General features: G+C 40.8%; 1 protein-coding gene across 2 annotated transcripts in view; it reads left to right on the top strand.

The window, feature by feature from the left end:
- SORCS3 (sortilin related VPS10 domain containing receptor 3) overlaps positions 1-26,717 on the top strand; it is a 582,251-nt gene that overhangs the window by 483,733 nt on the left and 71,801 nt on the right. For both annotated transcript variants that reach the window (XM_079135987.1, XM_079135988.1), the window contains exons 10-14: positions 1,444-1,590; positions 3,158-3,260; positions 8,660-8,736; positions 11,575-11,666; positions 20,850-20,957. In XM_079135987.1, the coding sequence (XP_078992113.1) occupies positions 1,444-1,590; positions 3,158-3,260; positions 8,660-8,736; positions 11,575-11,666; positions 20,850-20,957 (527 nt within the window). The remainder of the gene's footprint in view (positions 1-1,443; positions 1,591-3,157; positions 3,261-8,659; positions 8,737-11,574; positions 11,667-20,849; positions 20,958-26,717) is intronic.

The following is a 26,717-nucleotide window of genomic DNA, read 5'->3' as shown; positions in this document are numbered from 1 at the left end:
GTCCCTAGGTAAGCAGGGAGAGAGCAGCTGTCCTAAAATGACTCTAAGCTGTGAGGATGGGCAGGGTGCAGCTGGGGAAGGGCCCTTCCCTGGCCCTGGCTTCTCTTCTCAACCGCCCCTCTGTTCAAGGTAGGAATCTAATCAATTTCGTTGCTGGCCATTTGTCAAATTCCCCTAGCAGTGTCCTTCCTTGATAATTCTATTCTGTGACATTCTCTGTCCATTTGTTTGGCTCTGTTTGTTTTATTTTGTTTATTTTATTTGGGCTGACATTCTCTTTCAAGGCCATTCAGGTTACTACAAAAACAAATGAACAATAACAACAGAAAGATTTCTTATTTCATCCACTGAGGTTTGTCATGTGGTGTAGGAAGAAAACCTCCTGTGGAGCTTTTCCCACAGATATTCTGCCAGACTGACAATGAACCCCAATTAGCTATCCTCAAAGAATAGGGGCTAAATAAAACTAAAACTTTGATGGAACTCAGTATTTTCCAGCAAACTTGCTGTTCAACCTCTTGTTTATATACATATTTTTACTATTAGAACTACCTTTTGATTTTTGAAAATGCTGTAACTTCCACGTAAGGTAACAGGAACTTTTCTTGGGTGTAGGACATTGTTATTCTAAATATCTGTTCTTACTGAGCACATCAAATAGAAGGAATGAAAGTTTGAGTGGAGGTTTTGGTTAGCCTAGAACCCTTGTGGTGTGACACATCTCCTTTATTACTTCAGCCACTTGCTTTGCAGTGATGCTCTTTTCCCTTTAAAATATTAAGGTCAGGCAAATCCCACTACATCAGAAACTCTGGCAAGAGTGCTCTGCATTATCTCATGGAGCCTTTTCCAGCCAACTGGGGAAAAGAAGAGGAAACAAGGCTTATTCCACCAATTTTAAAGTGACCGTTGACTGAGACCCAAAGATGATGTATGAGTTGTTCAAATTCACATGGAGAGCTAGTGACATGGACAGAGATCAATACCAGTTCTCCAAACTAGGTCATCTGCCCAACGGTATCTACCTTACTACTAATTGGGATTCCTGGGTTTCTGCATTAAGGATTTTCCTTTGATGCCTTGGAAACTCATCTGTAAGTGTCACTTGAGCTGAAAGACATGTTCTGTGGAAGATGTGAGTAACCAGGGACTGTTCATAGTTAAAGATAAAGTTCTAAGGAACAAAGTATAGAGTGACATGAGATGGGGAAAGCAACCGAGTAAGCAGGGGATGAGGTATCCAGGAGGTGGTGCAGAGTACAAAGATGGACTTCAACTTCTTTCAGAGGCCATAGGGCATATGGCATTTCTCACCAGGTTACTCCTCTCCTCTTTTGTATCCCCAACACTCCATAAAGAATGCTGGGGCTTCATTCAGGGCTTCTTCAAGGGTACAGGCATTTTGACCCAACCCAGTTCTGCATCTCTCACCTTTTTTCCTAGGTAGCAGGTATCAAAGGGATATTCCTGGCAAACAAGAAGGTGGATGACCAGGTGAAGACTTACATCACATACAACAAGGGCAGAGATTGGCGCCTGCTGCAAGCTCCAGATGTGGACCTGAGAGGAAGCCCAGTGCACTGCCTGCTGGTCAGTCATCCCGGGGCAGGCCAGTTACCTGTGGAACCTGTATCAAGGGCTTTCTTCCACCAAGGCATCTTGGGAGCTTGGCTGGCATTGGGCATCAGTGTCCTGCAACTCCCAGGAATTGTTCCCTTAGGCTCAGACTGCCACACCATTTGGGTGGAAGCCTCAGTTGAACTGCACGTTCTTTTACTGTGAATCCACAGCATGCTCTAGCTCCTAGTACAATAAAGAAACATATGCTCAAAAGAACCTGTACTTAGAAATTCCAGGCAGGGCTCAGTAGAACTAACACATCTGCCAACCAGTGAAAATCAGATGCAGTTTAGTAAGTGCTTCATAGATGTCAAGATAAGCAAATATTGCCTTTGAAGCCAAGGAAAAGTGAGACTGGTATGTCTCCATGGGACAGTAGCTCACCCATCAGCTTTCCCAGCTCCCTTCTGTACAGAACACTGGCTAGACACCATGGAGGACACCTCCACTCCTAGGTGCTGCCATCCTGGTTGGCAAGGAAGACAGTTAACTTTCAATAACACTTGCCACCTTCAGTACCCTCTTAATGAGGGTGTATACTAGAAGCTATTCCGAGTTCCCAGAAATGATTGTTTATCCTGAGCAGAGTTGACTTTCACCACATACACAGAAATATTTATTAACCATTTGTCATAGTCTAGATATTATGTTAAAAACTGACTCTGTAGTGGAAGCTAGGACAAACAGGGCCCTTACTCTTTTGCAGTTTCTAGTCTAATGTTTTTGCTTTCTTTGCTCTGCTTTCCTTTGGGTAGCAAAAAGGTCAGAGACAAATGGCTGCCCATCTCTGAAAAGAGATCACAGCATGATGTTCTTTCCCTCAAACTTTACCTATAGTTTTGCTTTATTTTCTTAATTTCATTTCTTTAACTTCATTGTATTATTTGTATTTATTGAATAAAATACATCCCTATAAATTTCCAAGTCCTTTTAAAAATGCCCCCAGGGGAATTCATAAGTAAATAAATAGAGAACACAAATATATAAGAGTTTCATATAATGGCTTCAAATATTGTAAGTGACATTCAAATAAAATTATGAAAGGAACAAAAATAAGTAAAAAAGATAGAAACAAAGACAGTTGGGTTGAAGAATGAGGATAGAGGGCCTGGATTCATCTAGGTTCTCCTCTTCACTGCTCCTGGTGAGCCCTTAAGAGCTCTAAGAAGCAGAGTTCCATGGTCAAAATCAGTCATGGGAGGTCATTGTCATCCTATGGGAAGGGAAGGTCAGAGAGGCTTCCTAAAGTGACCCGTGAACTGGGCCTTGATTGATGGGTGACATGACAGTGAGGGAGAGAGGGGGATGCATGGGACTGCGGGTCAGGCACAGGTAGGAAGGGGCTACGAAAGAGGCTCAAGGCAGCTCTAATGTGAAATGCAGGCCTTGTCGGCGAGACAGGACTCCTGCTGAAAACTAACCCTGTGGCTCATCTTCCACTACCTTGCTGTTTCTGGAAGCCGTATCTCTAGGAGGGCCCGGGTGGGAGGTCAGGAGTTCCTGGATGAAGTCGTCTTCTTCCTCTCCTTCATTTTAGCCCTTCTGTTCCTTACACCTGCATCTGCAGCTCTCAGAGAATCCATATTCCTCAGGAAGAATCTCTAGTAAGGAGACCGCCCCGGGACTTGTGGTGGCCACAGGTAAGGAAAACATTGCCTGCCCTTTTTCCTCACTGAGAGCTTCTGGAATAAGTTTGTCCCTATTTTTGGATCATGGACACATTTGAGCATTAGAGGAAAGCCACGGGAACTCTCCCCAGAAAATAAGCAGGATTATTGGATCCTCCAAACTCGTCTTAAGAGTCTAGGATGCAAAGATCTGACTCCATTGCTTTGGGCCTGAGGTGAGGAAGAACATTATGGCAGAAGGGCATGGTGGGGAAAAGCTGCTTAGCTCAATGGGTCAATCCTCTGATGTGGGCAGAATCCTCATGATCCAATCATTTCCCCAAATCCTCACCTCTGAACATTGCTGTATTGGGAACGAAGCCTCAATACATGAGGCTTTGTGGGACATTCCAGATCCAAACCATAACACCTGAGGTATTGGGAGGGATATAACACGGCCTGATGAAAAGCCAGAGTAGAATCATTATATTTTGTGACTTCTAGGTTCATGCATCTTCTCCCGAGTAGCAGAGCAGTCCCCTGTGTTTAGCAAGAGGCCAAAATTCCTGTGAAAGAGACTGGTCAGAAAGAGTGTTTGTAAAAGGGAATTCTCACTTTAAGAAAACATGATGTATGAACTTCCCAGCTCTCTCCAAATATAAGTTGGGGCAGTTTTCTCTTTACACAGAGGATGCTTTACAAAGGGTTTCACCCCAGAGCTGTTTTTAATCAGGAGGTCTCTGGTGCATGTAAAGGTTTATTTACACATGATTAAGCACTTGGCTGAGAGCCTGGGGAAAAGGGCAGAAAAACTTGAGGTTGCATTGTTGGAACTACTGTCCACTGAACATCAATCAGAAATGAAGATAAAGCAACTCCGAAATGAAAACGGAAGTCTCTGGGGAGTGTGCTGATTAACATGCACTTGATTTGCATACACCTTTTCAGGAATACATTGATGGCATAATGCAAGTTAGGCTTCTAATCTTGGAGAGTAGAGCTCTGGTGTTTGGCAGCTTTTTTTCCTAATGAAAACAGGTGAATTCACAGTAACTTTCTGAGGAGGTACGTAATGTTTTCTCTCATCAACCCAAAGCTCTGGCCTCTAAATTTTCTGCTCTACCTGACCTGGCTGCCTTCTCTAAGCTTCCACCTGAGTCTGCTTTGAAAACCACCATTCTATCACATTGACAGCTTAGGATAGCTTGCTAGTCCCTCAATCAGGTCCTCTCAACCAGATATAGACAGGATCCACTACTGGCCTTAGGAACCCCAGGACAGTGAGAGATGAGCACAGGGTCTGTTGCTGTATTCCTGACTTGGGTAGTGAATCCTGCACTCCATAATCCATGTGAGTTGGTTCTTCTAACTCAGGAGCTGCTCTCCTGCCTCTCCTCGAGGGCTGCAGGAGTCCCAGAGCTGGAGCAGAAGCTTCACTGGAAAACAGCGATCACTAACAAAAGTTAATATTAGTTGAATGCTTCTGATGTCGCCAGGCATTGTTCAATGTGGTTGAACTACTCTGAACTTCAGTGTTTTCACTGGCAAAGTAAGAATAATAGTACTGACATGATAGAAATGCAGGATGAAATGAAGCAATGCATTTCAAATGCTGAGGACTGGCTGGGCACATCCTGAACGCTACCCGTCATGGGCATTAGTGTTATAGAAGTGAAGGCTGTTCTTGCACTCAGAAGAATACAATTTGTTCATCTCCTTCAGTAGAATCCATAAATAATGTGCACACATTATGCATTAAAAGAAACACAGGAACCCGGTAGCCCTTGTTTCTAAGCTTAGCTCTGACACTTACTAGGCTTGTGAAGCTGGCTTAGGTTTTAACTTCTGAGCTTCATTTTCCTCATCTGTAAAACAGGGATATTTTCTACCTTGCGAGGGCGTTGTGAGAATTAGAGATGGAAGAGCATGTCGACAGGACTGGGCAGAGTGCTCAGAGCTTATTGAGGTGGGGTTAGGGACAGCTGTCATTATCTGTGAACTGCATATGTTTCTAGATTAGTCTGTTAACAAACTTGTGAATTAACAAACAGGTAGACATTAAAGATTTGTTTTTGAACTTTCCTTCTTATACATCAAAATTGACTAATTATTTCTTCCCTCCCCCACGTAGCTCCTGAGGCTTTCTGCCAGCCTTGGTGTGTTAGTCGGCATTTCATCTCTGTGACAAATACCTGAGAAAAACAAGTTAGAGGAGGAAAGTTTTATTTAGGCTCATGGTTCCAGAGGTTTGGGTGTCCAGTTGACTGGCTCCATTGCTTTGGGCCTGAAGTAAGGCAGAACATCATAGCAGAAGGGTGGGGTGGAGGAAAGTCGCTCAGCTCAATGGATTAATCCACTGATGAGGTCAGGCCCTAGTGATGCAATTACATCCCCAAATCCCTACCTGGAACATTGCTGTGCTGGGAAACAAACCCTTTAATACATGAGCCTTTGGGGTACATTCCAGATCCAAATGGCAACACTTGGAATATTGGAAGATGTAGCCCTGCTGACAAGATCCTGCTGGAAAGCCCAGAGCTGAATCACTGGCACATGCCTCCTCATGCCCAGCCTTTCCTCACCATGCTTGCCGGGTCTCTCTGGGAGGTTATTTGGCATCAGGACATCACTCAAGTATGCCTTCAGTGACCTGTCTCTCTAGGGACCTTTCCTTCATCCATTCCCCACCTGCCTTCAGGGGTCAGTGCCCCTGGACCCTCTCTTTTTCACTCTCCCTTCTCACTCCTATCTCCCATGTTGCCTTGCAAAGTGGTCTCAGGGAGGCTGTGTGGATAAATGTGCATACTAGACTTCATTTCTGGCTCTCATTGAGGATGGAATTCCAGTCTGGAGTTTGGCGACTAGGGTTGTCACTATCCTGAACATTGATTTCCCAGCTAATAGTAAAGACCTCACATCCTTGTAGTGCCCCACAGCATGCAAAGCACCTCTGTTCCCTTACTTGCACAGTGATCCTGTGATATAGAAAAGGCCATCACAATCCTCACCAATTTACAGATGAAGAGACTTAGGGCAGGGGGAAAGTTTCATGCACAAGTCTAGTCTCCTTCTGACTTTAGGATAGTGCTTGATCCTATAACCGTCCAGTCACACCTGCCCCAAGCCACTTCCACAGCTAATTTGGCCCTGCCCTGCTTCCTATAAACTGAGTGTCCATACTTCATGTTACTCCCTTCCCTGGAGGATCTTCCCCCCCGTAGCTCACCATCCACCAAATGTCCTTTCTCCAATGGGCCTTGAGCCCCCTGCATGGGCAGATTCTCTTTCTGATACCAGTAGTGATAAGAAACTTCTCTAGCCCCAGAGGTCTCCAGAGTATTTCCTCTCCCCCTCTCTCTAAGAATCAGAGAAGCATAGCACAGGGATAAGATAGGTGTAAAAGCAATTTGTTTAATGATTCTAGAAAGGGTCATGGAACCCTTCTCATTTACCACCTGGGCTGGTGGTGAGAGAATCTCTGTCTCCTCCACTCACTCCTCTGTGTCTCTTGCTTCACTACCCCACTGGCTACAGCCCCCTCTTCCAACCTTCTCCTTGGCTACTTTCATTGAACCTTTCTAGTTCCATGTTATCCCATGAAGTTCATTATCCAAATCTTCCTTCTCTGACACCATCACCTAAACTCTTCCTGTCAGAGATTGCCCACAGGGCCTCAGAGCCACTGAACAAATTCAAAGATCAAACCATCCTGGATCCATCTTTTCTGTCCCTTTATCTGGGAACCAACTTTCTTGTCCCTTTGCTCACCAGCATATGTTTCAGGGTACCCTTCAATTGACAGAACATATTTCCAAAAAGAGACCTCACTTTGAACCTGGGGTTCTTGCTAACAGGAAACCTCCAAATCAGTCTATTCAGACTTTGAAAGAGAAGCTGAAAATGTTAGCAGAACCAACTTATGGGGGAATAGATACTAAGAAGCCACTCCATGAATGGCATATATATAACTCTAGGGCAACTCTGCTTTGCCACACCCACCTACTCTCCGATGTCATTGCTCAGTATTACTAATGGATCACCACACTTTATTCTGTTGGAGTCACGTGTGACGTTTTTCTCACAATGCTTCTAGGCAGCCGCAACCAAACTCTAGCTGACATTCTCTGCCACAGTCCTCTTTACTTTTGTCATCTGTATCTTCTTTACCTGTATTTGGAGAGTTGAATTCCAAATTCCAGACAGATCTCCCAAGAGCCTCTCCTTGCTCTTCTCACACCTACCACCTAAGCCCTGAGCCTTGGGGTTATTTTTGGAATCCTGGGTGTCAAAACAAGTTGGCTAGCTGTGTGCTCCCTAAAGCTGACAGGAGCTTGACAAGCTGTAGCCTGGCTTTAATTTCTCATTTTGAAGCATTAAATGTCAGGAGCTCAATTAACATTTTCATTATTGCATTTTTATTGTGCTCTTATTTAGGCTACAGATGTGTGGGAGCTAACATTCCCTTCCTGCTATTTTTAAAGAAAAAATATCAGCCAATATGATAAATTCTTACATGTTTAGGGTACCTTTCTGGTTTTCAATATGTCCCCAAGTGCACATCAACATTGGAACACCATTCAATCATTTATTTAAATCATGATTTCTTTCCACAATTTTTTATTGAGCACTAGCTACTAAACTTTGGGCATTGTTCTAGGCTCTGAGATGAGAACAACCCACTGGGGAGACCAGGGCAAGATAGGTGGAGTAGAAAATCTTGACTACTTCCTTTTCAATTCACATAACCACAAGGTGATGGAGTGCAAGGAGAAAATAAAGAAGGGCAGAGAGAAGAGAAGATGGTGGATAAAAGCAGTAAATGTGGTTGGTCCAGGCATAAACTGGGTGTCTTCCCCCATGTTCTCTGGCCATGCATGCTGAGTGTGGTCATCTTATTGTGGGCAATCTCTAATTTAGCTAATGTAGTCTGCACCATTGGGTCACTCAACTGCCTGGCACCTAAGAGATGTTGGAAATACATGTTGAAATGTACTTGCAAACACACACACATACATGCACATACACACACATCAGTTTTTCTTAGGCTAAAATTATACCTGAGGAGTAAGGGTCCACCATGCCGGCTTCTCCACGCACGTTTACTCCTGTTGCCATCTTCAGAGGACACCTGTCAAGAGCAATTTACAACAGCATTGGTGTACACAGTGAATAATTCAGGAGACCCGCCCTAATCAATATTCAGTCTTGAGTCTCACCATCTAAAGATGAACTCCTGTTATACTATTTACTTTTTCCCCCATATTGGGTTTTTCTTCCTGCTGGGTTTTTGATATGACATGAAGAAAGACTGCACAAATCAACTGTAAGCATCACTTAGGAAAGCTTTACCCTCTGACACCTCCTCCCCCAAACCTGAGCACACTTCATCTGTAAACTGCCTGACAATTTCAAATGCTCTGCTTGTGTTTCAGGCAACATTGGCCCGGAGCTCTCATATACTGATATTGGTGTGTTCATCTCCTCTGACGGGGGCAACACATGGAGACAGGTAACTGGGCTGATTCAGGAAGAGGGAAGAGGCATGTAGGGTGAGTTCTGACAACATCACCCCTTTCTACTGATTCTCGGGCTCCCTTGACTTTGTAGTTGAAAAAAAAAATGAGGTAGCTCTTTAGTTTGGTCAATCTAGCTGGAAGTTCAAGGGGCAGTAGAGTAAGGTTGGAAGAGCATTGTACAGGGTTAAGGAAGAACTGGCATTTTCCCAGCTGGTTCATCCTTTCCTTCTGCAGTATATGTGTAGTGTCCAGTGGATACTAACTACTGTGCTAGCACAGTTGTGGGGATACAACCAATACAACTGGTCCTCTTATTAATGTGCCAAGGGATCTTTGGCAAGCAGACTTCTTCACCTTTGGGGATCCATTTTTTTTTTAATCAACAAAGTAAAAGATTAGAATGTTAAAACTAACAAAGTAGTGGAAGTCATTGGTTAAGTATTATGTAGACTCATCTGTGAGTAAATATAAGACAGATTAATAAACACATGACTACATGAAAAATTAATTCAGTCTTACAAGCAGCAATCTCTCTAATAGAATTTTCAGAAATGGTGGAAGTGTGCTGAATTTGTGCTGTCTCACAGAGCTACTAGGCACTTAGCCATGGCTACTGTGACAGAGGAAGTGAACTCTATTTATTTTAAATAGTTCAAATGCGAGTAGTCTCATATGGCTACAACAAGGATTTATCTGATGTCAAGTAAGCCAAAACCTCAGTATTTGCAATTCCTTTCCTCAAAGAGCTGAAAATTAAATACAGATAACAGGTTCACAACAAACTAATTATCATCCAGGGTTATTGTGTTATTTTAGTGCCATTTATTGGCATGGAAAGGAAAGGGGAAGGTTGATTCCACTGGAGAACTAGAAAAACTACAAAAGAAGAGATGATGTTTCACTTCGTCTTAGAGATGAGAACATTCCTACCTGGAGAAGGAGAGGGAAGAGCACTAAATACCTTAGTGACAAAGGTGAAGGCCCCACCTTCAGTCTAGTTGAACAAGTTCCTATTTGGATGTCCTAGTCAAGATTTTCATCACCATCACCAATATCATCATCACCTCCATTGCCGCCATGCTATCATTATGACCACCATTAACATTACCACACACCTAATAGATGGAACAGCTGTCTTAAATAGGATAAGGCATACAGTAAAGGATAAGTCAGGCTTCCTACTCAGAAGACCATGATCAGGTGAATGGGAATAAGATCACACCTTCAAAATACAAAATAACCTGTCACAAGTACCAAAGGAGGGTGGACACTGGAATGCAAACTCATCTGTAACTAAATTTCCAATAGAATTCCCTCTGCCTCAAGAAATAGCTCACCTGGCCAGGTGGTCACTGCAACATTCTTTCCCTGTGTTATCACTGCTTTGGTTTTCTTTCTCCTTCTCCCAAAGAGCCAATCAATGCTCCCACTTTATACGTTAGCGCTGGACAGAACAAAAGTGAGCAGTGGACTGGAATGAGGATGTGGAGAGCCAAGTGTGAGGGTATTTTCTCCTCCTCTCCAGCACCTGGTCTCTTCCTACCTTCCTCATTCTTAGACTTCAATCCTGAATCCCTAGTATGGGGTTTATCACAGAGTCATCATTTACACTCTGGAGAGAAAAACCTAGCATTGCAGGTCAGAGTATGTGACCATATCTGAAATATCAGTGGATTTCCCTTAGTCCCTTCTGTGTTAGGAGTCACTGTTCATAGGCATAGCTTTCTTTTATTTAAATGTGAAAAGGGAAAATATTAAGAGGCTAAGGGCTGAGAAGCTGTTTACTTTCTCTCTATAGTGTGCAATGAGGCCTGTGTATAGGAGGCTTCTCCTCTTCATTCCCCTTTTAAGCCTGCCTCTCTCTCCTTACTTGCTTCCAGCCCTCTCCCCCTAATCTACCCTCTGAGCCTCTCCATCCAGGCTGCAACAGACACCATCGTGGATAAAGTGTTCAAGGAATTCTTTAACCCAGATTCCTGTAGAAGTTCTAAAGTTGAGGCTAGTTATTTGCTGGAGAAATGTTTTTTCCTTTCTGAGGCTGGAGTCACACATGGCATAGGCATTGATATGTGGTGTTGGTTCTGAAGCGCTCTTAGTGTAGAGCCTTGTATTATAGTTGGTGTTTAGAAAATCCCTATGAGTAGGTGGACGAATGGATGGATGACTGAATGAGTGAATGAGTGAGTGGATGGATGAATAGATTATAGATAAGTGAATCAAAAAATAAATTACTTTAAGTCCCTGGAAGTACTGGATTCTAATGGATATGTAGAGTGGAGGGGGTTCACAGACCCCAAGGTTAGGTCTTAATCCAGTCTGTGGGTGAGTCTAGGAGGCAGGGGCTAAGTCTAAGTACTTAGCTATCATAGTGTCTAGGGAAATGGCCATTTAAGTTTCTAGGTAAATTATGAACAGTGTATAACACAGACCATTTATAGCAAACTTTTGTAGCAAACATCTGAATGGATGAGGAAGAAGAGAGGGCTGAGTAGTAACTTGCTAAGATAAAAAGATGAGGGAGTTCCTTTGAAGTCCTACTCTTCTCTGGGTTATCTACTTGAGAATGCCTCTTACTGTCTCACCTCCCTGTGACCCCCTGGTTCATGCTACCAACTGAAAGTGCCATTTGAGTGGCCCAGGGGTGAAATTTTTGTTCTCTGTGAGCCCAATTCCTCATCTATCAAATGGGAATATCACTTGCCAAGCTATGGGACAGGGTAGTTGGAAGGCTCAAAATTGAGATGGACCAATGTATTTGAAAGACTGTAAACTGTTAAGCACAATGCAAATGTAAGGTGTTGCTATGATTGTTGTTGTTGTTGTTGTTCCAGATCTTTGATGAAGAGTACAATGTCTGGTTCCTAGACTGGGGTGGCGCCCTCGTGGCCATGAAACACACTCCTCTGCCAGTCAGGCATTTGTGGTAAGGACAGCTCCCTACCCTACTGATGAGCAGATATTTAGTAAGAGGTTGGAACAATCATTCTGCATGGATTTGTACCCATTTATCCATTTCTTCATCCATGTATTCATCAGTCCATCTGTTGACTCTGCATCATCTAGCTCACAGGTAGCAATAATGAGCCAAATAGTTCAGATGAGGAAGTATGATGAATGGGATGGGTGGCAGGAATGGTGGTTTTATAAGGTGGAAGACAGCAGGAAGGACCTGCAAGTTTAACCTGCAAAGATTAGGAATTCAAAATAAGAGATGGAAATTACTACAAAGGGATGATTAGGTCCGTGTAACAATCCTGAGCTCAGTTTTAAGTAAGTGGACTTGAGATTTCTATGAATATTCCATTAGAGGTAACCATTAGTTGTCAGATGTATTCATCTGAAGATCAGGGGAGAGAGTCTGGGATGACATACTAGATTTGTAGCCATTAAGAAGTAGGAAGTAGTTAAAGCCAAGGCTGTGGACTCAATGCTTCAAGATAGTGGGTAGCATGAGGAGAAATAAAAGATCCCTGTAGAACCCTGGCGAAAACCAATATTCAGAATGGAAGAAGAAACTATGTGACAGAGGAAAAGAAAATAGCCAAAAAGGTGGTAACCCAGGTGACATGTTTTCATGGATGCTGAAGGAAGGGGTGATCATTAGCATCTGGATCTACTCAGATCAAGTCAGTTATAGAGTGAAAACCAGTCTAGGATATGTGATATTAGAAGCCAGGGATCTTTGTCAGAGTACATTTAAAATAAATGTGGGAGTGGAAGTTAGACTGCAGTAGATTTATAAATGAATAAATGACTCAATTAACGATAGACATTGAAATGAAGAAGAGAGTGTATTCTTTCCAACAAAGTAAATTACGGGATGGAGTTGAGTAAGAATATATTATGATGGTGTTTGTAAGGATGATAAAGATTTGTTGATGTTGTTTTGTTGATGTTTTTGGCAGGAGTTGAGTGAGTCTCTTGTGTGCTTAAATCCTGAAGGGAAAGAATTTCAGGCTTCAGATTCTCCCAAGTGAATAGGTTCAAGAGTGAAGTTTCAAGGTAGAGGGTGTGCTGTCTAGAGTACATTTGGTGGGATTCACCACAGGCAGGAAAATGAATCCTGACTTAAATAGAAGACCCTTGATGTGGGGAGACACATGCTTTCATAGTGAGGGTCTTACTAGGAGGCATCAGATTGTCATCAGAAAAAGGCTTAGGTTCCCTGTGCCAAGTCCAAACTTCTGCCATCTTGGCAGAGAGTTTTTCTCAGTTTGGTTGTTTTGGATTAAATCACATGAAGTTGTCATTTTTAAGTTAAAAAAAATGGTCAAATGTCAGCTTTGTAGAGCTCAATCTAGTAAAAAGTATAAAGTTACACTTACCATTACATCATTTTGTATATAGATTATGAAAATAAATTTTGCAAAGGCACATGGAGCCATTTGAAAGACAGTTGCTTTAGTAGTCCAAGAATGAGCTTATTATTATTATTATTATTATTGTTGTTTTACTAATATTTTGTAATGTTAGGTTGTATCAGAAGACTGGGATTACTTAATATTAATGATAGTCAGCATTTATTGAGAGGTTATTTCATTGTAGGCTCTGATGTAAACCACTTATGTGAATTAACTAACATAATTCTTAAACCAACCCTGTGTATGTGGCTACGTTTCTTATCACCCATTTTATAACAACATCGAAATGCAACCACAGTAAATACTTTGCTCCAGGCTACACAGCTCATACCAGACAGTGCTAAGCTGGGTCCTTGTTGTGGGTGCTCCTCTTTTTACCTGCTAATGTTCTAGGTACCAGAGGGAACACACACAGGTTCCTGTCATGATCCCTGCCCTCTGGGAGATCAAAGTCAATATAAAGAGTTTAGACAGTGCATTAATCACCAGAAATCAAAGCAAAGCCCACTACAGGATGTTGGCTCTGTGTGTCATTGGAAAGGGGTCCTCCTACAGCAGGTTGCAGGAGCACTGATCTTTTGAAGAAAGGGTGATGTTGAATGTCACAGGAAGACAAGCCAAGGAAAGAGAAATCTGACCAAAACCTGACATTCAGGAAATGTAGGTAGTGTTCAAAAGACTATATTTGATTGGAGCCAAGAATATATGTACATGAAGGTGGGTAGAATCAAGAAGTTGTTGAATGGCAGAGTTAGAGGTTAAGGTTGAGCTGGTTATCAAGATTCAGTTCCTCTGTGGAGGACTGAGTAGGACTTTTGCTGTCAGAGAAGAGAACATGAGTCTTGAAACAAGTTTGTTTTGTAAGAAAAGCAACATTTCTTAGCCCCTGTCATTATGGTCTAGGGACCTACATCTAAATCTCAATAAAAGAATGGATGAATACCCTGTAGACAGACATAGCTGAACCAGTCTCTTCCCTTCCTCTGGGAGAAGAGAGTAGCAATCCCACCTTGCACTTGGCCATCACCCTCCTGCTTCTTCTCCTTTGTTATGGTAGGGTCTAGTACTTACTGACTGACTGCTTTTAGAGCTTTCTCAGAGAACTTTCCTTGTGTCGAGTAAAGGAAGAGTTTGTTGTGTTTCCTTTTGCCAGTAGGAAGGAGAGTATGTTTGGTGCAGAAGGAGTGCATGGAGCAGGGGACCAGAGAGGATTTGGGCTCTGACACATCTTAGCATTCCTCACATCTGACCATTCAGTCTGATCTGCAGTGGTTTCTCTCCAGAGTCTTCTCTGTTCACTTTCAAAAAGAGCACTTGTCTGGAAAGCCTGGAGGGAGACCATCCAAGCAGGCAAAATTATTCAGTAGTCACACAAGGATATCTAGGTAGGATCAAATCATGCCTCTGAAGTCATCAACACAAAATTTGAGTTTTCCCTTGTTCCATATAATATTTCTTTTCATAGTGAAAAATACGATTACCAACAATGCATTATACATTTCAAAATAGTTCGAAGAGAGGAATTTTAATGTACTCACCATAAAGAAATGATGAAAGTTTAAAGTGATGTATATGCTAATTTCCCTGAGTTGATCACCATCCAATGTGTACATGAAACAAAACATCACATTGTGCCTCATAAATTGCACAAATTTTGTGTGTCAATCAAATAGAAATGTGATTTCTGTTTACTCACTTGAATATTGTTGCTAGTCTCAGAAACAATCCCTGTGAATGGTTAAATGGCAGAAATTGAGTATGTTTGCTTAGCAGCACCACCAAGGAGAAATTCATTCTAAGTACTTCTCTGTCAAAGGCTAAGTGAACACTTTGTAAGGGCTTGACCATGACATTATCATCAATGTTTCCATATGCAATGGCTGACTGTTTTTGTCTAATGCTTATATGCAAGCTTCTTGAACCCCGTTTCTTCATTGCTAGTAACTTCTAATTAAGTCACAACCTTCAAGGTAAACAAATAGATCATTTTAAGAGGAAAAAAGGTTAAGTAATCAGTTTCCTGTTAGTTTTTGTTGTAGATCTCAGATGACATTATTTTGTATACAGATGTGTGTGTGTGTGTGTGTGTGTATGTGTGTGTGTGTGTGTATGTGTGTGTGTGTGTTCAGAAAATAAAAAAAAGACACCAGCTTATCCACTCTCATACAAGGGTATAGTGGCTTTCAGGTTTAAATAATAGGTACATTGCTTTTCAGAGAAATAGGAGTCATAATTGAAAAGCTGGGGAAACTTTAGCTAGGCTAACAAGGCGTGCCGTTTCCTACAAATTGAAATGATAGTAGCTAGATAGGCATGAAGACAAAACAGCATACAAATGAACCCATCCATTTGTGACCGTGTACATTTAGATGCATAGAGATTAATACCTAAGTGTTATTGCAGGTAAGCTTCCCTCCAATGTTACCTTTGTGACTTGGAAGCTTTAGAGGGAAAAGAACAATAGAGCCTCATGGAATATAGTACTCTAATGTAAATTCACAGTCACAGAGTGCCTTATCTGCAGGTCGAATGGGGTGTAACTGCTTAGCCCTGACAAGCTGTCAGAATCTCCTTTCAATGGGATGTTCTTGGAAACAGAAAGGAAAACATCACCTGGTCTTTTGTGTTCCTTTGTTCAACTTTAAATAGTGTGGACACTAGCATTAGTTTTGTTCAGAGAAACATTCCCATGAAAACAATAGTTCCAAGCAACGAAAGCTTCCCAGAAGGGAAAGTGCTACTCTGAAGAACTTGCAGGGTTTAGCCACCACCTCCTGGTTTGGATTAAAATGAAGAGGGAGGAAAGCAGGAGAAGGAGAAGGGGGCAGGGAGAAGTGATGGAGACTGCATTAGAGAAAATTATATTCCATTCTTTTGTGATTTTGTCAAAATGTATCCTAATATTATACATAACTAAAAAGAATCAATAAAAAAGAGAAAAATGGGAACTCAATAGGGGCTCCATCTCACCAGGAGAAGGTATATTGATTCTCAGTGAACATTATGACTCTTTATTTTTGTGCCAGACACTTTTGGGTAGGGCTCTGTTTGTTCTTAGAATATTCTATTCATTTTATTTCTCTCATCTCAATATCATGAAGTCATAGAAAAGTGGAATAAGAAGGGTCCTAGAGCTCATGTAATCTGGTGCCATGCTTGGTATAGCAGGTACTTCTGTGATACCTCCAAGGGTCTCCTTGCTTCACCACAGTGAAAACTGGCTTGCAAATACCCACAACAGAGTTCTCATATTGTATAATGGCTTAGTTGTTGTAAAAATTGCTGTTCATGCTGAGTAATAATGAATCTACTTATAATTTCTGCCTACTGACTCCTGTGTGCAGAATGTGTACCAGAATTGCATGAGTTTTAGAATCATGTAACTAGAAAGAACCTCAAGACATTTCTTTATCTAGCCTTCCTAAGTTCTGGGAAATGATCAGATATGCAATTCAAAATGGGTTTTTATCTATTTGATCACTTTTTCTGCACATATTTATTTAGCCTAGACTATTTTTCCAGTATTAGCATAGGAGCTTGGATATATTGAGCAGGACAATGAACTTGGGAGCTTACATTCTTATGCACAAGTATTTGACTATTCTCTTTAGAAGAATCACAACAAATGCAAATCTTTTCTCCTTTATTCTGCCTGCATTTTAAAAAAATTGAGATTTCCATGTGTCTAACTACAATTTCATTCCTGAGTTTTACCTCATCTTGGTAGTAAACAAAGTGATTGTTCTTGTTGTTATTATTGTTTTAGTATTTGGAAACCTCACTAAAAGCAAAGTTAAAAGTAATTAATTCAGTTCTCAGTTTTATTTTCCCTAAGTAAGCTGACTAAAACTTAAATAACCGGTTTCTACAACAATTTGTTTTTCACCTTAAATCACAGTGATTGTCAGGGTTTGTTTGTTTTTTTCTCATAGTGATTGAAATTTATAACATAGTATTTAGGATCTGGTTAAAAGGTAATTCTTTTCTTATGCACTTAACCTATATGTAACCATCTACCAGACTCAGAGTGGTTTGATTAGCACTCACAATAATGCCATTATCAGAGAACATTTAGCTTGTGATTGACAAGAACACCAGTTCCTTTTTGACTTGAACTTATCATTTAATCAGTTAATCTTCTCCTTTCCTCATCTGTAGAGCTTTATTTCACTATTAAGCATTCTGTTTTAAGTTGACCCTAGCTTGTTAAGTGACTTCCAAATCTACATCCACAATTATGACCAGAAATCCAGATCCATCAAATGCCTTCTTGACATGTCACATATGGAAACCCTAAAAGAATCTAAATTTTGACATGGAACAGAACATAAACACACAGATAAACAAAAAGCATTCCTCTTCTGCACTTCCCATTTCCCTCTATCAATTGCTTAAAACCCTAATCAATATTTCCTATGATATTTTCCTATTGCTTATGCAACTAAGATACATTCCATCATGGAATTGTATTGACTCTAAAAATATCCTAAATGTTTCATCTCTTTTTCTCTGCACTATTGCTATCTTTATCCAAGCCCCATCTTTTACTTGGTCTTTTATATTTGCCAAAGTTTACACCCACCCCCAAATCATCTCTTTGGATCTGATTCTTATTCCTTTTGTATTTATATCAATTTATTTGCTTACTATTGTCTCCTCAATCTAGAATGTAAATTTCATTGCAGCTAGGGACTCTCCTTTCTTGTTTCTTCTACCCCTAGAACTGATGCCACTCTCAGTTCAGGCACATAGTAGGCATAAAAATATTTGAAAATAAAAGTTTATTTTATTTGTATTCTATAGTCCTGTATACACTATTTGGAGGTCAACCAGAATTTTATTCCTGTCTCCTGGAGTATTGGCAATCATAGTGACTTCAATTTCACCTATAGACCTAGTAAGAAATTCCTGATTTCTTTAGCTTGGTCATTAATGAGCTATTGACCTGAGGAGGAGAATGTCGATCCCTTGGGAATACCGTTCAATATGGTTACCTCAGAACATTTTTAAAGTCCTAGTAATAAAACCAAAAAACTGAAGGACGAATGATCTCGCTGATAAGTGGATGATGATACATAATGAGGGGTGGGAGGGAGGCAAGAATGGAAGGAGGAGGGACTTTATAAAGGGAAAAGAGGAGTGGGGGGAAGAAAATTAACAGAATCAATCAAACACCATTACCCTAGGTAAATGTATGATTACACAAATGGTACGCCTCTACTTAATGTACAACCAGAGAAACAAGTTGTACCCCATTTGTTTACAATTAAAAAAAACAAAATAAAAGCACAGCACTCACAAATGGCAGACCAACCAGACCCAAATTTCTGATAACCAAGAGATTACTGTTTCTAGTGTGTTTTGGGAAATTTCTTTAGGGATCTGTGTTTTGTTCTTAGTAACTGCCTCAGCTTGAGATAGTCAAGTGTTAGAGGTTGATCCTCTCCAAGAGTCACCCTTGTGGCACCATCCTGGGCTTTCGAGTGGGTCATTGACAGGATTCATACCTCACACTGACTCAGGAGACCTATCCACCTGCTTGTGCTTATTGTCATTCTTGAACTTCAGTGACATAAGCTACCTTTCCTATCTTGACTTTGGCATGTCTCATCTTCTCTCTAGGTGCCTGCTGATCTCATTCTTCCCTCTGGACCAGGATTCTGTTCCTTCCATATGGACTCCTTTCCCACAGCAGGCTCTTGTTCTATAATTTCTCTCCCTTGGAGCTTCTAGCTTGAATCTAGATGGCTCTGATGGGCCCTCATTATCTACTCTGTGGTGTCTTCTCTTCATTGTATAAAGATTTCTGTCATATGCTCTCTAATAATGAGAGTGGGATAAAGAATTCTCCTTCCCTGGGATACTGCAGCTTGTTCTGCTAATGCTCATAAATGACCTTTATTAGTAAGATTATGAGAATAGACAAGAAGACAGGCCTTGCAGCTTCTGCAACAAAACCCCTAAACTCGTACTTCCATATCTCCTGACTGTAGCAGATAGATTTACCTAGTTGGTGGCCATGGTATACTCTGAAACACTATTGCTATTTTAGGGACCAAAGGGGTACATAGGAAGATGGGCAAAATACCATTTCTAATCATGCTTTTAGTTTCCACTATTAAGATGATAAACCTATTTCTCTGAAAAGCAACTCAGATCTTCCCAACTTTCTCTATACCACCTTAAATAATGACTTGGCCTTCAGTTTATTTTTAAAAAGGCTGAAATGACCAAACCCTTAAAATTCAAGACAGATGCTGACAATGTAGGAACTCATAAAGTCTTTTATGAGAGTCTGCTTTTCATTTATGGTCATGGATCTAGGTATAGCATAAATGTGAAAATTGTTCTCTGAGAGATTTGTTACCTAGCTGTGTAAAGAGATTGACTTTTTAAAATCTATACATTTGGAAAGAGAAGACAGAATCAAACAGAGAGAGTCGAGAATGGACTGAGTGATTGGCTCCTGTAGTTTCAGGATGCTAGCACAAATCATAACTTGAAAAGTGATTGAATGGATTATAAGAGTGCCCTTCATCATTCTTTACTTTTTTCATTCATTTATTCATCTACCACTTATAAGGAAACAACTATGACCAGGTAGTCTACTAAATATTAAGAATATAAAAATGAATGATATGGTCCTTGACCTCAAACATCTTCCATGTTAGCAGGAGTCATATTTTCAAAAATTATATGTATATATATATATATATATATATATATATGAAAGAAAGAAAGCTTATAATAAAGATACATATGTGGTGTTACAGAGCCATTCAATGAATAAAACATACATTCTCCATGAACCCCAAGGTCTTTAATCCTGAATTTAGAGGTTTGAGATCAGGTAGGAAGTTGCTGCTGTGACAGGAGAAGCCCTCTTTGTGATAGGACTATCTAGGAGGGATTCCAAACCCTGAATTGTGGAGTTGGAAGAGAATTACAAATCAGACAGGACAGAAGGATCACAGAAGTTGAAGAAAGCAAAACTTCACTGGCAAAGAAGTAGTACCTGGAAAAGCTTCTCAGAGGAGACAGTCTTTGACTGTCCCCTGGTTAAATCAAGGGGCAGAGAGGTACTCAGTCTCCTGCACTGAGTTGCTCCTGTCTCCTGCACTGGCTCATTCTTTAAAGAGAGACAGTTGTGCATCTACTAGGGGTCAGACCTTCCTGCCACTGGGTGCATGATGGAGCAGCCATGCTCAGAATATCTCAGATACCCAATAGCTGTCCCTACACAAGTCCCCTAAAGTGCTACTGGGGAGGGGAAATCATCCCAACATCCATTCTGTACAAGTAGGAAATTGCTTTTTTAAAGTTTGATCTGAAAGGCATACACCCTCCTTCCTATACGGTACACCCCGCACTACTCGATTTATCTGTGTCAGAAACTCTGAGGGTGAATTGATTGTGCTGCGAATTGAACCTCAGGTTTCATTCTGAGCTCTTGAAATGTGACGTTCCTCCACTAAGTCCTCCTGCTTGGTTTTTTTTTTTTTTTTCCCCAATTCTAATGTGTTGAAATATTTCTGCAGCTCTGGTGCTGTCTCTCCCTGGGCCGGGAAATGCAGTTTTGATCAAATCTCATAATAATATGGGAAGATGTTGAAGATTAATTCCTATTGATAATCCAACTGCCAGAAAGTGAGATAGAGAAGAAAATTTAATAACTTGAAAAATGGTTGCCAAAGAGTGTGGCTTTATTTCCAGCTGACTCTTCCCTGCATTTATTTCCACCCCAGGGTGAGTTTTGATGAGGGCCACTCCTGGGACAAGTATGGCTTCACTTTGCTTCCTCTCTTCGTGGATGGGGCTCTGGTGGACGCAGGAGTAGAGACCCACATCATGACGTGAGTATCTCTTTGGCTGATAGAAAGGAGGCCTAAGACCTTGGTTCTACTTCCACTGGTGCCTCTGAGTTTTCCTGGGAACCTTACACCAAAGTATGTCATCCCTGGGTCAAAGTTTCCTCATCTATAAAATGGAAATATTTATGTTTGCACCACCCCAACTCAAAAAGCAACCAACAGGATTCAACAGTAAAGGTTTCTGATGGAATTTAAAATATCAGAACACATACTCATTTATTCCCAATCCAGGAACACAGAAAGTTAAATCATTGGATGTGCCTCTCTCTTTCCAGAGCAGTCTAGAAAGAGGCAGGGTGCAGGAATGGAGGGAATAGAGCAGCCAACATATTGAAATCAGGGACTGCTTCAAGAGAAACTTCCAGAGTCTGTATCTCTCACATGAACACACACACACATGCACACACACACACTCCTTGTTGCTGCATGTCTTATTAATTTGCTGAAATAAGTTTTGCACACTCTTTACAATGAGAGTAGATGATTGGGATATCAATCTTAAAACTGTAAGAATCCCTGGAATACTTTCTGAATACTAAAGAAAATAACAATAATTTTTTTCTGTTTTCTAAAAGCATATCAAATGTTAATCCTTCGAAAGTTGATCACCGTGTTTATGTATGTTGGGGAGGGTGAGTTTGGTAATTCTTCTCCGGTCAGTACTGCCCACATCTGCCCATGTCCCAGTTGACTGTAATACCTTACACATTAGAATGGAGCTTGTTGAGCAGAATTAGGGAGCATTTACTCCCTTGTGGGGTTAGAATGTGTTTTAGCTAGTTTTTCATTACTATTAAAAAATGCCTAAGACAATTAACTTAAAAAGAGAAAAGGTTTGTTCTGGTTCATGGTTTCAGAAGTTTTAGTCCATATTCAGATGGCCCTATCACTTTTGGGTCTGTGGCAAAGCAGTACATCATGGCAGCCAGGAAACAGAGAGGAAGAGGGAAGATTGGAGTCCCACAATTTCCTCTGAGAGTACATCCACAGAAACCTAACTTCCTCCCACCAGGCTCCACTTCTTTAAGGTTCTACCAACTCCTTTGAACCTCTGTGGAACACTCTGGATTCAATCTCTAGCAGCACAGAAGGGGTAAAGCACGTGTCTGTGCTGGGGGAAGTGTGGTCTTCTTGTTCTAAGGTACACTGCTCATCCAGCTTTTGTACCTGTGGACTTCTCTATAGTTGGAGTGAGTCTTTTTCCAATACTGACAGACTTCAAGGAGGGACTAGCAATGGGAACAAATAGCTTGTTGCTGTGCTCTGCCTTTTTCAGGGTGATCTGTTGTAGAAAATCCTCTGTCACTGCAGCTAAGCAATCTGATCAAACCTCATAGTCTGGGCCCAGACTATACAACTTTGTCATGCTCCATCCTTCTTTATCCTTCCTCACTTCCAGAAAGTAAACTGGCCATTCCTCTGCACTTTCTGAGTGACAGAAAGAACCCAGACACGATGAAAAATGGAGATAGTGCAGGAATTGAGGGAAGCAAAACAAAAGAGACAGATTAAAGCCTGCAGGATCTCAGTATTGGGACTCCTGAGCTGGGGTAGGATTCTGGGTAGCCCTGTGGCTACAGAATGCCTGTCTAGTAGCTCATTCTGCTGGACCTCCACTTCTTCATTTGTAAAGCCAAATCTCCTTCTGCTTCTTACTAAAATGTTGATGTTCTAAAACTCTCTCCCTTATTTGGAAATTCAGCAGAAATACTACAAAGAAATCTGGTGTCAATAGGATTTGTATAGGAGCTTAAGAAAGAGTCCACAGATTCCCAGTACCTTGCTATTGAAAAATATTCATAAAAGAAAATTTGGGAGAGTCCAAAAAACAACTTTAAAGTTTCTTGGGACAGGTACCACAAGGAGTGATTTTAAATTCTCATAGTTCCTTCTGGATTTTCCAATTGCTGGTGAAATCTTTCTCCAGCTCCAAGGGCAATAAGCAATGTCTTTAAAAGACTTAACACTCACATATCAGCATCTACTCTGCATTAGGCACTGGGCTGGACCCCGGTACTCTAGTCAGAAATTGAAAGACAAGATGTCAAACCCTGTGAAGAGATGCTACCCCAGCACTATGCCACATTGGTACCTGATGTCTTTAAGATGTGAACTGGTGCTGTATAGTAGGAGTTTTCTACCCATATCTTCTGTCAAATGTGAATGAGAATAAACCCTAGAATGTGTTGCTCATGAAGTAAGGCTGTGAGGTAAGTTTTGTCCAGTAATTTCTTTTACTATTTTAAACCCCCAAACAGAATTACCTCACAATCTCAATTTCTAATTAAAGTTCTCATGATAACAAAATAGGCTCTGTTGTTAAGCTATCAAATTGTTTTGCTAATTTGGGGTTAACAACATGGTATGAAAGTTTTGCTGCACAAATTGTAAACAGTATTTAAGACAGAGAATGTTATGAATGCCTAGGGTCTAAAGCTTCGCCATTTGTTTGCTGTATTCCAACTGTAGGTAGCATTGGTTAAAGTCCTAGATGTTCAAAGATGGCATCGTATAAATTTTATTTCTGAAATACAAATAACTTGGTAAATTTGTAGATACACACGTGTGTGTGCACACGCATGCACACACAGTGTATGGATATATAGACACATATTCACTTACCTGTGCATACACACATGCACATACACACACAAACAGTAGACAATAGAGTTAGAAGCCTCTAAATTCTAGGCTCCTTGCAATATCTTTGTATAGTTACATTGTAACAAAAGGAATTTTTGGTGGTGTCTTCTGTATGCCAGATACTGCTCCAGATGGACAAATCAGAAGGGAGCCCTGCACTTGGGAATCTATGCTACTACATTAAATAAATATACTAAGTAAGTGATTTTGCTCTGGAACCCAGAATACTCTGCCAAGAGATTCAAAATTTTCCTTATGATTTCCAGGAAATGAATAGAACACTAGGAATCATACTATTTTTTCCCTTGAAGTTCTATGGCCATGAGCTGACTTTTTCAAATTATCTCCCATCCTTCACTTATTCACTAGATATAAGAGGAAAACCCTTCTACCTTTCTAGGATTTTCTCTGATAATAGCCACTAAAGAGTTTTAAGTATTGAGTTCTAAACTCTAGAAGGTGGAGATACATAGATGCAAGAAGGTCTTGTAAATTTAAGAGGTACTTATATTCAAGCCAGATGTGGGTTCTTGTACCATCCAAACCTGACATGGCCCGAGAATCTAGGGCAATGGTCCCAAGATCAACCATGCCCAGGTTCCAAAGAGACTTCCGAGGCTTCCTTCTTCCCCTCCTCTCACAGCAGGATTTACTCTGCCTTTGCTTGTGTGAGGCTAACTCATTTTATGCTTCTGCTGAGCATTACTCTGAACAATACTACATGCATGCTAATCTCAGCATGACCTGGTATTCCCTAGCAAGTTTTAGGCCACAGTTTAAAATCTGTTTTCATCTAATCTTAAATGGTAATAATTTTTTTCTTAGCTTCATATGGAGTTTAGCTGGCCACATGGGTATGAGGGAGATTGACCTCAGGGCCAAACCATTTATTGAAGAGATGAGATAGTGCTTCAGTTTCCCTTTACTCCCCACTAGGACTCACAAGAGCTTGGCAGAACTTCTGTACCTCTTCTCTCTGGCTTATTGAGATACTCTAAAGAATAGAGCATAATTGTTTTACATAAGGGATCAGAGATGGGAGAAAGAGATATTTGCCTTTTCATGAAATTAAGATGAATCTTGCAAGTATTCATCAAAACAAATATAAACAATTTAAGTTACTCATGTTTAATTTTTATGAAATCAGAGTTTCTCTTGTATGGAAACGAGTTTTGTGAAGACCCAGACAACTAGAAGGATGAGTCTTGGAAAGGTTGCCAAGTGATCATTTCTGTCTCCATTCTAGACTTGAAAGGACTTTAAACCTAAGTAACCTACTAGGGTTGATCAGTGTTTTTCTTCTGCAAAATGTAAATGGCAAGACTTGAAGCCGGAATTCAAGGAAGCGTACATATTTCTTAGGAATTGTGAGAACAGGGAGTCCATTGGGGACATGAAGACTTAGCCTTGCTGTTGAGCTCATTAATAAAGTGGGGCATTTGAACTCAGTGAACTCACTGTTACTCTTAATTTTCTCTGGGACTTAGCTGTGGTCAGGGGAAAGTGAGGCCACAGTGAAGTCCTATAATCTTGTCTTGTCACCTTGATTTGAGGAATTAAAGATTTATTAGTTCATTTATTAAAAAAATATGTCAAGGGCTGGGGATATGTCTCAGTTGGTAGAGTGCTTGCCTCGCATGCACAAGGCCCTGAGTTCAATCCCCAGCACCACCAAAAAAAAAAAAAATATATATATATATATATATTATGTCATATATATTATGTCATATATATTATATATATATATATATATATATATATATATATATATATATGTATGTATGTCAGGGACTTCTTAAATGCATCAGACCCTGCTAGATCTTGGTGGATATTAAAGAAGTGAATATAAGTCTTTCCCCTTAAGGAGCTCTCAGACCTAAGTGGATGGGTGCTATGCAGGGAAACAGTACCCATCAAGGAGCCCTCCTTCCATAGTCAGGAGATGACAGAAGGAAGTGAGACTTCTTACATGCAGCAAGTGACAGTTGAGTTTGGAAATCACAGAGTCACAACAGACCCATCCAGAACTGTAGTTCACCATCTGAGAAAATACGATAAAGACATGAAAGAAATTGGGAAGAATTAAATGGTAATAACCCTCCCCCAAAAGGTGGCTGGCACATAATAGGCCAGCAGGAGAGAGGGAAGGAAGGATTTCAAGGCAAAGGAAAGAACACAAAGGCAAGAACCAGGAAAGAGCATGAATTGGTTTTAAGGGGTGAGACTATAAGGGGCTGCAGGTCATGTTTAGGAATTTGGCTTGTATCCAGAGGAATGTTTTTGTGTTTTTATTTTGTTTTGGTACTAGAAGTTGAACTCAGGGGTGCTTAAACCACTGAACCACATCCCCAGCTCTTTTTACTTTTTATTCTGAGGCAAGGTCTTGTGTTAAGTTGCTGAGGCTGGTCTCAAACTTGCGATCCTCATGCCTTTAATACTCCTCTTTATTCACTCTTATGACAGATGGACAGAGCATATCTGTGCACGTGTCCAGTCATTCAAATGTAGGTTTAAGTTCCCCAGAGGGAAGATCTTTTTGTTTCTTCTCTAGTGAGTGCTACATATCTACCAACATTGTGTTAACACAGAATTTGACAGCATTTTTATACTGGATGAAGGAATAATTAACTGAGTGAATATATAATGATCTTGTGCATTCCAAGAATAATACCTGTTTCGTGATGACCATTTCTGCTCTGGCTCATGGCTCCAGCATTTTAGAAAACTGATTCTAGATCACAGAGATTCTGGAGTGCTTTATCAGAATCCAATAGTCACAAGTTATGGAGAGAGGACAATGGATGGGAATCAGAGGAAAGGTGTCTCTGTGCAGAGGTGTGTACATAGAGGTAACAAAGCAGGGGAGCAGAATGGCAGGTGGCCACAGAAGGATAGCTAGAGAATGAGGACCCTTCTGGAAATGACTTCTGATTTCCTCCTGATTATACAAAAAAATCTTCTGGTTTCTCACTGTAGCTGTGGGGATATGCATGGGCCAGTGCCCAGCTTGGCGGTCTGAGATTTGCTTGCTTTTATTGCTCTTTTTTTTTTTTTTTTTAACAATCTTTTCAAATGTTATTATTTCAACATCTCCTTGGT

Source organism: Sciurus vulgaris (assembly GCF_902686455.1).
Source record: "Sciurus vulgaris genome assembly, chromosome: 4".
In the NCBI taxonomy this organism is placed as follows: Eukaryota; Metazoa; Chordata; class Mammalia; order Rodentia; family Sciuridae; genus Sciurus; species Sciurus vulgaris.
The sequence above is the reverse complement of the archived record's forward strand: the minus strand, read 5'-3'. Positions and strand labels throughout refer to the sequence as shown.